This window comes from Stegodyphus dumicola, chromosome 6 (assembly GCF_044657685.1).
Source record: "Stegodyphus dumicola isolate Sdum_Otavi_A_Nest chromosome 6, ASM4465768v1".
Classification (NCBI taxonomy): Eukaryota; Metazoa; Arthropoda; class Arachnida; order Araneae; family Eresidae; genus Stegodyphus; species Stegodyphus dumicola.
Genome location: NC_140773.1, coordinates 59,324,077 through 59,336,544, shown reverse-complemented (window position 1 = coordinate 59,336,544; position 12,468 = coordinate 59,324,077). Strand labels below are relative to the sequence as shown.

Genomic DNA, 12,468 nt, shown 5'->3' with positions numbered 1-12,468 from the left:
TATTTTGTTTTAAAATATAAAATAGCAATTAAACCCTTCCAGTTTCGAATTTGAATAAGTTGCAGAATTATTTTTTCGGCGGAAATCTTTTGGCTATTGCTTTTAGCACTGATTGAAAACCGTCTTCGCCATTAATAGCTTGAGCTTGGCACCATATAAATTCGATAAGGTATGAGTCAAGATGATGACAGGCTGTTCCTCTCTGTTTTTTGTTGCGCCATTTGGCTGAGCCCCACATGTGCTCTACATGTTGTGTGTGAACGCCCATGTTGGGATCCACAAAGTTATATTTGTGATTAACAGTTCCATGCAGAAATCTAGCATTTTCAAACTCACTTGTATTGTATCCTTTCCAGCAATCCGAATAAATGATGCTTACTCCCTTGATATTTTCGCAAATTTTTTCCATGAGGGTAACGGCACTTCTGTTAGGTACAGTAACCAAAAAAGTCTCTTTCTTTTCTCGGCAAATTCCGCCGAAAACCCATTGCTGTGGTAGTACACGCCCAGTGTTATTTTTTCATTTTTTCTTTTTACAAATAAACATTCATCTATTTTCACACACGTAGGGTTGCCGTAAGTAAGGTCGCCAAATTTGGCGATTTATGCGAATTTTGGCCTGGTTGCGTTAATACGTAAGTAGCCAGTAGTCTTACACTCAAACGGCATACGAATCAAATGTATGATTTGAAAATAGACAACAGCCGAGATTTCTTTTTTCTTTTTTAACAAAATAAACATTTTTTATTAAAAAATTTTTTTAAAAAAAGTTAAATAAATCTTTAATTTCACCTATTTAGTAAATTTTATCAAAACATACATAAACAATAATAATGATATCACAAAGGGAAATATTCAAATTTATATTTATTTTCAATCAGAAATATTAATGAAGTTTGGTACCTGCAAGACATTTCTGTTGGTTACACGTTGTAATTCACATATACTGATAGCTAAATAATACATTTTTACACTGACGTTTTTATTTCAAATAATTCTAATATATTAATTAATCATTTTACAACTTCTTTCAAATTGAACTTAAAATAAACAAATTATGAAAACTTTCTAAGTTTTCAGAGAAAAATTCCAAATGAGATAAAGCTTGTGAATATATAATGGTAACCTAATCTCTTTCTCTTATTAATTAACTTTTATATAAAAATACATATGTTTGTAAGTAAATACTTATAAATTTCTTGATTTCTTACTATAGACCTCAATGCATTTTGATTCTGATAAAATTTTCAGCTGTGGAGAAAATTTACTAGGATTTATCTTCATTACGTATTGTAGATGATCATCGATCAATTGAATTCTCTTTTTTATTAATTTTCAAGTGTGAAAAAAGCTGTTCATAAACAGACAAATTTTCTAATAAAGCAACTGTTTTTAGTGCAACAACTCATAACTGTATTTTTTTTTCCCCGACATGTACAAATAAAAGTTAATGAAATCTGTACCTTCAAATCTTTAAATAAGATTTACAACAAACTGTAAATTAATTAGCTCTATTTACCGATTTTCTGGTACAGTATGCATGCTCATTTTAAATGGCGATGAAAGTGGAAACTCGAACTTCAAATTACCTAACTGTAATGTATTCTGTATTCGCATGTTGCACAAAATTGCTTCGTGACTGGCATGAGGCACTTGGGCCTCCACTTTGAGAACACTATAATAGGCAATAAATACTTCATGAGAAGTTTCGGTTGATCTTTACAATATGGTAACTGGTAGTTTGGCGACATTTTGGAGGCGATAAAGGTTACTACCTGGGACTTTGGTAATAATGTGAGCAGTACTCAGTTCCGATTACGCATTATTTTGTGTGAGGGAAATGAGAGATCATGGGATATTTCATGTGATATTAATGGACGAATTACGGTTCTTTAATCGGAAAAGGGGTTAATCGGGAAAAAATCTGGAAATTTTGTATTTGGTTTATTCTGTGTTGTGTGAAACAGTGTTCGTGAATTTTTGGATCCCATGGCCGTAACTAAAGAAAAGTTTATCCGACACATAATCAAGATTCTGAAGAAGATTAGGTAAGTTAGTATTTTTAATTATTTGAGGATATTATTTTTATGCATTGTTCTAAATGTAAGGTGGAAGTAAAGGAATTTGGTATTATTGGGAAAATTGTTATTAGCAATGATTTAGTTTAAAGTAATTAGGATTGTAAGGTAATTTTTATTAATTTAATGTATGTGCTCATTTATATTTTAAGTAGTGTTTTTGAATTTAATTATATTTTAATTAAATGATAGTTATTTTGTGAATTTTATGTTTGTAGGAATTTGGTATATGTTTCAGTTGAAGTAAACGTGCATGGAAATAATTTAAATATCTGACACTAAGTATTTGTATGGTGACATTTATAATATAATAGATGATTTAGAGGTAAAAGTTTTTGGATATTTTATTTATTTTATATGTGGAAATGTTCATATTTGGAAAGGGTAAATACTTTTTCGCGATCAGGTAATTTCATATATGTTCTTTTTACCGGGTTTAAAGATTGAGAAAATTGTCATGTATTTTCGTGAAATTTTTCTAATTTATGAGAAAAAAGCAGTGTACATGGATATAGTGAAGAGTGTGCGCAATGCCATTTTTGTGCAATTCTGGGATGTTTTTTTAAGTAAAAATAAGTCGACGTGTACATGGTTTAGTGATATTTTAATTAAATGATAGTTATTTTGTGAATTTTATGTTTGTAGGAATTTGGTATACGTTTAAGTTGAAGTAAACGTGCATGGAAATAATTTAAATATTTGATACTAAGTATTTGTAATGCTTGCGGTATGAATTTGTTGGTGACGTGTATAATGTAATAGATGATTTAGAGGTAAAAGTTTTTGGATATTTTATTTATTTTATATGTGGAAATGTTCATATTTGAAAAGGGTAAATACTTTTTCGCGATCAGGTAATTTCAGATATATGTTCTTTTTACCGGGTTTAAAGATTGAGAAAATTGTCATGTATTTTCGTGAAATTTTTCTAATTTATGAGAAAAAAGCAGTGTACATGGATATAGTGAAGAGTGTGCGCAATGCCATTTTTGTGCAATTCTGGGATGTTTTTTTAAGTAAAAATAAGTCGGCGTGTACATGGTTTATGTGTATGTGTTATTTTGATAAACACGTAAGGAGTATGGTATTGTGCACTTTTTCCCAATTTTGCAGTGAATATTTGTCATGATTAAGCAGTTTTGTTAGATAAAATTTCTAGCATAAGTGTAATTCGGCTAGTAGATTGTTGGAAGAAGTGTTCAGTAGATAAAAAGAAAAGAAACACGTCTTTACTTCGTGAAGACAAAATGGCGGCGGGAAAAAAAAAATAGAGGGTTGCTGTAGGAGAGTTGATCGCCAAAAAAACGCTAAGTTACCATAATGTAAAGATCAACCGAAGTTTCTTATATTATATAACATGTTAACTTATACAAATATCTATATAGTACATTCACTTACAAGAAATACAGCAATAGTTCTTGACACTGGTTTAGGTACACAATCCAGAAATGTCTGCTCATCAATCACTTAAATATTAGTTAGTAAACTCGCTTTAATACATAAAATTACAAACACTTTTAAAATATACAACCTAATCACTATATACAACAGCTTGTATACTATTATTATTCTATCAGATTATGAAGTATAAATTTAAGTAGGATCAACTAATGAAAACGACTTATCAATTATAAATCTATGTTTAATTTCATCCGCAATACTTTCATGTGAATACATTAGTTTAGTAATATTTCATGAATATTAAGATATCGCTTCACTTAATATAATATTAAGATATCGAACATGAATTCACAGTTTAATTTTTTACACATTACGACCATAGGTATGAAAGGGATTTGTATATTCAAACTTTTCAAATAATAATGGAATCACATATATACGAATGCACATATATAAAACAGATGCAAACAGTAGATATATTTAAACATGAATTAATGACAATTTTAACATAACATGATTTCATACCATGAGGGGTTCCGTGTAAATCAAAGTGTTGCATTCGATAAACCGTGAACTCATGAGCTGCCAATACAGGGGTCATCGGCGAAATAACAATAAGCAGTGGAACAACAAGGATAGAATACAGTAAGAAGTTTCCACGGAGGAATTCAAAGAAGTTTTCAGCGCCTTCTAAATACATGATTAAATAACTTTTATTTTATTTTGATATATTTGTACATATACAGTCGAATTTAAAATCTAGGAAACATAAATATATTACTATGCTTGGAGTAGAGTTGTAACTGTTCAGCTCTTTGGCAAATTCATAAGCAGCTGGTCAGATGCTCCCATCAGATGCGAAGAAAGCGAAAGTTCTGCTTTCGGAAGCTTCAACCTATACAGAGCTTAAATTGCGCCGGAGCCAACACCGACTCGTCTAGTAGAGTCGGTGTTGGCCGGAGCTCGGCTACGGTGCTTATCAATTTTTAAGACAAATTACAGTTTTAGCCGGAGCCCTAAACAAGATGAGCTCCGGTACTTTTTTTTATAAAAAACTGAACCACAATTTAGACACAAAAAAAAATTTAGAATTCTAACGTTTTAGTTTAACAATAAGCAGGCCTTGCAATGCTCTATTTCCCTAGAAATGCGAACTTATGAGAACATGAGACGTTCAAGTAAACTCCCCTCACTCACATGCGGAAACCTTTCTTTCTAAGAAAAGCAATAAATTTGGGGGAGTTTGTTTAGGAACGCGTAAATTTCTCGCCATGCCATCGTATCTCTTTCTTTAGCCCTGATCGTATCTAGTGTATTGTTATCTATGCTTACAGTTAATTATTCTCGCAGGAAAGAAAATTTGTGTTCTTAAATGTGCAGCGGCGTAGCTAGAGGGGGGCAAGAGGGGGCATCTGTCCCCTGGCCCAGAATCCAAGGGGCTCCAAACTGATGTTACGACATTTTAGAATTAAATGTTTTCTATCCTTGGCAAGCAGTAGGGGGCGCTAAATCTTTAGTTGTCCCTGGGCGCTGAAAACCCTAGCTACGACATTGTAAATGTGCGTTATGTGACAGCGAGTACAATAAGAGTGGAATACTGAGATAAACTGCTCAAACACGTCCTATACATCCTCTTCCCACAGTACCCACTAATGGGGGGGGGGTGAAAGCGTAACCAGCAACTTTACATTCATCCTTAGGAGCCAAATTCAGGACTCATTTTACCACTGACATACATCTGCTTGATGGCTATAATTATATCAGCAGAGAGCCGCGGTCAAAGAGAACGTTCTTTCTCACCAAGATTCCCCTCAATTTTTGTTTTTACCCACTCATACCCTCATTCTGTTTCGCCCCGGAATTTTCATCAGCTATACTTCAAGTATATTTAATTTTTGTGATAATAAAAGAACTCCCCCCCCTCTACGATCAGAGCTTAAATTGGGCCGGTGCCCACCTGATTTCGGCTCCGGTGCTCCTTAATTTTTGTAATAAATCATAATTCCAGCCGGAACGCACTGGAGCCCTGAATAAGAAGGCTGCGGCACTTCTTTTATGTAACTGAATAACAATTTCAGAAGAAATTTTATCTCGAAAATTTTATTTTAACAATAAAATTATATTAAAAATCGCGTATTAAATTTCAATTTATCTCTTTAAATTTTGTTTAATTTTAATTATTTAATTACTTCAATCGGATAAGGTTCGGAGAACAGCCTTAACGCCAAAACGGGGAGCAACATTACAGAACAAAATTAGCAATCAGATACCAAACAAATATAAACACATCTTAATCCCGTTTTTCCCCATGTATTTTCCTTTTCTCCTTAACACCTATTCCCCACATGATATTTACTTCCGTTGGCATAATGAAATGTCGCCCATATCCTTAAAGGAGCCAAGTTGGCGCAACCAAGGCTGTTCTCCGAACCTTATCCCTTCAATCTTTAATTATTTCAATAAATAATAATTAATTACCTAATAATTATCAATTAAATTATAATTAATTAATTATATAATAATTATTTATTAAATAACAATTTATAAACATTAATTAAATAGTTATTAATTAATTTGATAATAATAAACTATTTAATTTTTAAATTGTTAATGCGTTTAACAGTCATTTTACTTATTTATTTACTCTTGTTTCTCTTTGCTGATGGTCTTCCATAGGGCTCCAGCACTTCTCATCTAAGAAATTAAGCCCTAAACCTATATGACGATCTTCAAGAGTAAATCGTGATACTGATGCTTCCTATCTTTGATACCATCTCAGCTTCCGGCCGTACTGCGTTTTTATTATTTTATATACATATTAATAGGTTCATTATTTTACATACATACTGATAGTTATCTTTTTGAGATGAGATTTCTAACACTAGACTGTTTAAATTTTCTGCTTCCAGGCTTAAGTTTTAAGAATATATTAATAGATCGAGAAAATGTTCTGCTTTCAAACTTTACTTTAACCTTACTTTTCTGTATTAAGTGAATGAGATACACTACGGTGACGTCGCAGGTCACGTGATGTAAGAACTGCTAATGTAAACAAACAAGCTTGTGTTGTGGTAGATGTCTTGAAACTTCGGAAACTTTGTTTATTTTTAATTAGTTATGAAATTTGACATTTCATCTTTAATTAATATTTCATCCATTAATTAACTGTTAATTCATTTGGTTAGTATAATTTTGGTAACTCTTACATGTTATTATTATCTTCATGATACTTGTTACGAGACTCTACCTGAATTTAGTTCATTCAGTCGGTACTCCATTAAAAGAAACGTAAAGAGAAACTTATAATTAAGTAATACGGGCAATCCACCCAATTAATTCACTATAAAACAGGCAATCCACATTAATTAGCTCACTATAAAACAGGCAATCTGTATTAATGCAAAATCATGGTGCATTTTTCTTTATTCTAAAAACATAAAAACGGAGTTTGCACAATTATGTACAGCAAACGGGAAAGTGTACTTTGCCGTGATTGGTTGGAAAGTTGTTATTTTCACGCCAAACTGAACACTGGCACCAAATACGTAAATGTGAAAATACAAACAGTATTCCACCATTTTCGTAGGTGAGTGTCATGATTGCTCGTGCTAATTGTTTAATATGAGTTTGTTATTTGTATTATTTTTATTATATCTTTGTCTAAGCAAACAGTAAAAATGAAGATACTTATAATCGGAGATTCGATGATAAAATATTGAAAAGAATATTTATTGCTGAATTTACTGGATTGCGAAGTTCATTTTCATTGTTTCTCGGGTGTTACGATTGAAAGGTTGACATGCAAAATAACCTTGATAAACAATCAATTTGAGTTAGTTTTGGTTCATGTGACGCCTTAGATGATATTCATCATAAATATGATTGTCTGTATAAGGTTCTTGCTATTGTTCTTGCTTGTTCTATAAGCGCTTAAATCCGAAGATCATTCTCTTTTCAGGTATCCTTTCGCGGGAACGAAATTTATTCAAGAATGGCTTCAACCCGTACAGTTTAAAGAAGCTTAACAGAAAATTAGTTCGGATAAACACTAATCTTTTCAAAGCATTCAAAGGCCGAGAAGCTTTTTTATTTTGCAGATGTGGTGACTCTATTGGAGTATTTGTCTGACAAAGACGGATTGCATCTGAACCGTAAGGTAATGCATAGCTTAGGAGAATTTTTGTGAAGGATATAAAGAGTGCTTTGAATGTGAAATCCCTTGCAAAGGTAAGTGCTACATCTTCAACCATATTTCATGAAGTCCCAATGGCACTTGTTTTTATGATTGTCTACGTAGTACATTTGGATAGCTTTCAGAAAATAAGGGCTTTTAGGATATTTTCAGATTCCCTTTTGCGAAAATAAGGCATCTATGACTGGTACCTCCTGTGTATAGCAAGTTCACCTATGCTCAGTTTTGCTTTATTATAGTTTTTCTTGAGTGTTATTTTATCATCTGTTGATTATTACATGAAATAAAAATACTTTTTTAATATAATGATATTAGTCAAACATCATTTACAATCTGCAATTATTAGTAACAGCTGTGTTTTATAAAGAAATTTTAGTACTGTTCTGTTACCAGGGACTGGATTCAGAAATGTATATGTATACACACATACATTCATGTGTACATATATATATATATATATATATATATATATATATGCATACATGAACACATACATCCATATATACATTTCTCAATATGGTCCTAATAACAGAACAGTACTGAAATTTTTGAAGGAATTAAGTTTAACAGGTAGAATGATAGACAGAAATAAATATGTCATTTTTTGTATCCGGTCCAGAATTTTATCCTCGCATTGATATTAAAGATTATTAGTGCAGGTTCAAACACGTCCATCCTTATTTGCTTAAATCATCTCATGCGGCACCCAGGGATTGAACTTGTACGTCAAGTGTATGAGATGCATACTGCGACCAATGGACATGGCACTACAGAGGCTGTTCGCACATTTTTAGACGATTTTGGTAAGCGGTAATAAAAAATCGTTTGCTGCAAAAGAAGTAATTGCAATTGTACTATGTTTTTAAAAGTCAAAATTATCGTCTGTGGCTTGAAAGTTTTGTTTTTATTCAAAATGTCGAATTTAACAAAGCAGGGCTTCGAAGGCTACATTTACGCTCTTTCCGAAGAGAAATATGCATACTCCGTTATCCAAAAACGATGTGAGAGTCATGGTTTTGTGATATCTAAAGCGTCGATAGGTAATATCATCAACAAGAAAGGAAAAAACGTCAAATTGGAGCCTCAAGTGGGACAAAAATTCCAAACAAGTATATAAAAAAAAACGGACATCTTTGACTATTGCAAAGGTACGTTGTTTAATGTTAAACGAAAATCCCTCTAGTCAAAGAACAGTTGCAAAATCATTAAAACGCTCGGTGTCGACTGTAAACAAAATGATAAACGTTGATTTAAATCTTAAGAAAGCGAAAAAACGCAATGTGCATCGTCTTCTTCCAAAGCATATCGCTCAACGTAGGACAAGGTGCAGAATTTCTATATGAGAAACACTTATCCAAAGAAAAATGGAAAACAATTGTCACAATAGATGAAGCATGGGTGTATTTAAATAATTGTAACAAAAAAAGAGCCATTTATTATCATAAAAAAGGAGAAAAAAATTTAAGTACATGGTTCAAAGAATCGAAAGAAAGTTTTTTTAAGGGATTCATGATTGTTGCTGGTTTTTCTTATAATGGCAAGTTAAAAATAAATAGAGTACAAAAAAATATCAAGGTTAACTCCAAATACTATCAGAAACATATTTTATCGCCAATTTTTCTGAATGAAATACCATCGCTTTACCCACAGTGCCATCAATCTGTGAGACTCCATCAGGACTAAGCTAGCAGTCACACATCCACTGTAAATTTCCTAAAAGAAATGGAACAAAAAACTGGTATCAAGGCCATACCCTTCACTGATATCCCTACTAAATCTCCCGATGTGTCACCTATGGATTTTTGTGCTTTCAGACTTTTAAAAACTGCATTATCCAAACGTTGTCCCAAAACCCTAACAGGACTCTGGAAAGCTGTTCGGGAGCAATGGGATAGAATACCTCTTCTGCCACTTCAAAAGGCATTATTATCCTGGAAATTGCGGTGTCGAAAGATAGTTCAGAATAAGGGATGTCAAACAGAACATTTAAAACACAAGAATTTTATGTAATTTAATTTTGTGAATACAATATACATCGTCTAAAAATGTGTGAACAGCCTTTGTAATTCCTTAACAAGCCCTCGATTGGTTGCATACTGATCTTCTTTCATATATTCTCGCTGGCCGGCCTCATCAACATCAGTAGGCCGGCTCGAGTGCTCTGCCTCTTGAATATCGTAGTGCTTGTTTTTGAAATTTTGGTACCAAACCTTTGCCAGCACCGGATTTAGATTTGACGAGAGCCTAAGCTATTTGAGATATGGAGCCCTTTATGAGGGATATCAGTTAATTTTTTTATATGGGATATGTTACAATTTTTCGGAATGCTCTAAGCTATAGCTTGTTCAGCTTATACATAAACCCAGCACTGACCTTCACAGTGTCATATGGTACAACATTAGTACCTAAAGCTGTATACACGATTTGGTGACATTCCGTAGCTGACGTTTTGTTACTTTTTAAAACTGAAAGTAAATGATCGTTTTAATCTGGTAGCGTAGTAGTTCCATTTCAGACACTTCGTACTTAATAATAACGATATTGCTTTATAAATTTGACAACACAGTGTTCTAAATCAAGTCTCTTTCTTTCAAATACCAAAAATCGTTTGACAAAATATGATTAAACACGCAACGCGAACTATTTGCTCAAACGATATATGCGGTGGCGGGAAACTTTCATTGAGATCCAATTGGTTTTCCAATTAAAAGTCGAGTGAAGTACCTGAAAAACTTAAATAGTATTTCCTGAAGTCTATCAAAACGTGAGGAGTATTTCTAAGAAAATCTGTCATGTTTCTAACAAAATCAGAGTAATATTACAACTGGAATATACTGGTTCACTTTCCTCCTGCTGATTATTCTTTGAGTCCCAATATTTAATTCTGTGCATTATGCTTTTTATTTTATTATTCACTTGTACGTCCTCACCATAGACTTAGGATTTTACCCTTGATAATCACTTTAATATCTCTCAAAGTAACAATCTGCTTTAGACAGTCCCACGGCAGACTTTGCTGTGATGTCTGCCAGCTCGTTACCCGTTATCTCTATGTGTCCGAGAACCCAGCAGTAAAGGATCTGGTATTCATGGCTTATTAAGTTTTAAGGTAGTCAGTAACACTTCTGTCACCGTCGGTTTCTGGGTCTCAGAGAAACTTTGAAAAGCTATTGTGCACTAAACAAATCGGGGTAAGTTGTACATACATTAGGTTATTTCGAAGCAGGAGACATGAAAAATGAGCAATGCTCTAGCCAGGACTCGAACCATGGGCTTTTTGATTATGTGCCAAGCGTGCTAACCACGACACCATAAATGCATGCTAGAAAGCCAGGAGAAATACCTTATATAATTCCCCTTTTAAAGGGCAACTGGTCATTAGGGGACCCAGTCATCAAATCAGAGTAGTGGAGAATCATCATCCACCACCTTTTTTAAGTTCGAGCGCCACTGTAAAGACATTAGGTTATTTCGAAGCAGGAAACATGAAAAACGAGCAATGCCCTCACCGGTACTCGAAACACGTACCTCTCGATTACGCGCCGAGCGTGTTGACCACTACACCACGAAGGCATGCTAAGAAGGCCTGAGAAATACCTTATAAAGTTATAAACTTTTTCTGGCTTAGATAAATATTTAAGAGCGTAATACACCGAATTATTCACATTCGTAATACTGATACGTAAGTATACGAATTAACTTGAATGTATCGTAATACCGATACATTCAAGTTACTTCAGCTTTAAATAGTCAGCATGTACATTGCAGCCATCTTTCCTGTACATGACCTTGAACCCCGGTGGATATGTGTCATGTACCAACAGGAACACACAATGAACCTTTACGGTATTACGTCAAATTTGATTAACTTTTATTTCATTTCATGTGGTAATAATTTTTATCTGTAACATGTTAAAACATTTTAAAACTTATGAATCATGTAATATCTCTGTATTTATTAATTTCATTGTACTATACCTCACTGTATGCCTCCCTCTTGAATTGCTCTAGTAATTTAACTGATTTTATTAAGAAAACTGCACCAAATCACAAGGCACAAATAAAATCCAAATATTGTAATCTGTTTTACCAGAGTGAATATGCCAAATAAACAGATAATTCACCCATTTAAAATTTTCATTCAACTCACTTAAGAAATGAAATATGCTCTTAAGTTTGTGTATAATAATTTTAATATGCAACCCTTATACCTTATCTGATTTCACAAAGCAATTTAGAGAAGTATTACATGACTAATCAGAATTTATCAACAGTTCATATAAAAGAAAATAAAAACGGCAAATTATGCATTATACCAAATAAATTTAGTGCAACCTTTAGACTGACATCTTGTTGTGTAATTACTCATCCACTTCCAATTCATCAGCTCTGTTTTACAGGTTTCGTTTCGGAACCGGACAGCAAATTCCATTTTCTGAAACCACTAAGTTATTTATCTGAACATTATCAATCACTGACTACTTTTTGAACAGAATTAAATAACAAACAAACAAAAAACCTGAAAGCTTTTAGATTTTATATTATGCCCATAGGGGCATTTTTGCAACATTTTGTGTGTTAGCTTTATTTATTAAATATCATATTCTTCACACTTAAACCATAAAATTCAATTCAACAGCAATATCACAAATATTTAAAAGAGCGTGTCTTTCGAATTCCCAATCATTGAGTTTCTCAATCAAAAACTCATAAATGCTTTACAAAATATGAAATAGATAATAAAACAAATTCGGGGGGGGGGGAGACATACAATATTCAAAATCTGATGGTTCTAGG

At 33.0% G+C, this 12,468-nt stretch overlaps 1 protein-coding gene across 2 annotated transcripts in view; it reads right to left on the bottom strand.

The window, feature by feature from the left end:
• Positions 1–4,404, bottom strand: part of LOC118205066 (BOS complex subunit ncln) — a 76,619-nt gene extending 72,215 nt beyond the window's left edge. The window contains exons 1-2 of one of the 2 annotated variants that reach the window (XM_035377349.2): positions 4,261–4,404; positions 4,005–4,169 (exon numbers count right to left, since the gene is read on the bottom strand). In XM_035377349.2, coding sequence (XP_035233240.1) covers positions 4,005–4,080 — 76 coding nt within the window. In that variant the 5' untranslated portion in view covers positions 4,081–4,169; positions 4,261–4,404. The other variant, XM_035377347.2, reaches the window with a different exon arrangement.
• Between the last annotated feature and the right edge of the window lie 8,064 nt (positions 4,405–12,468).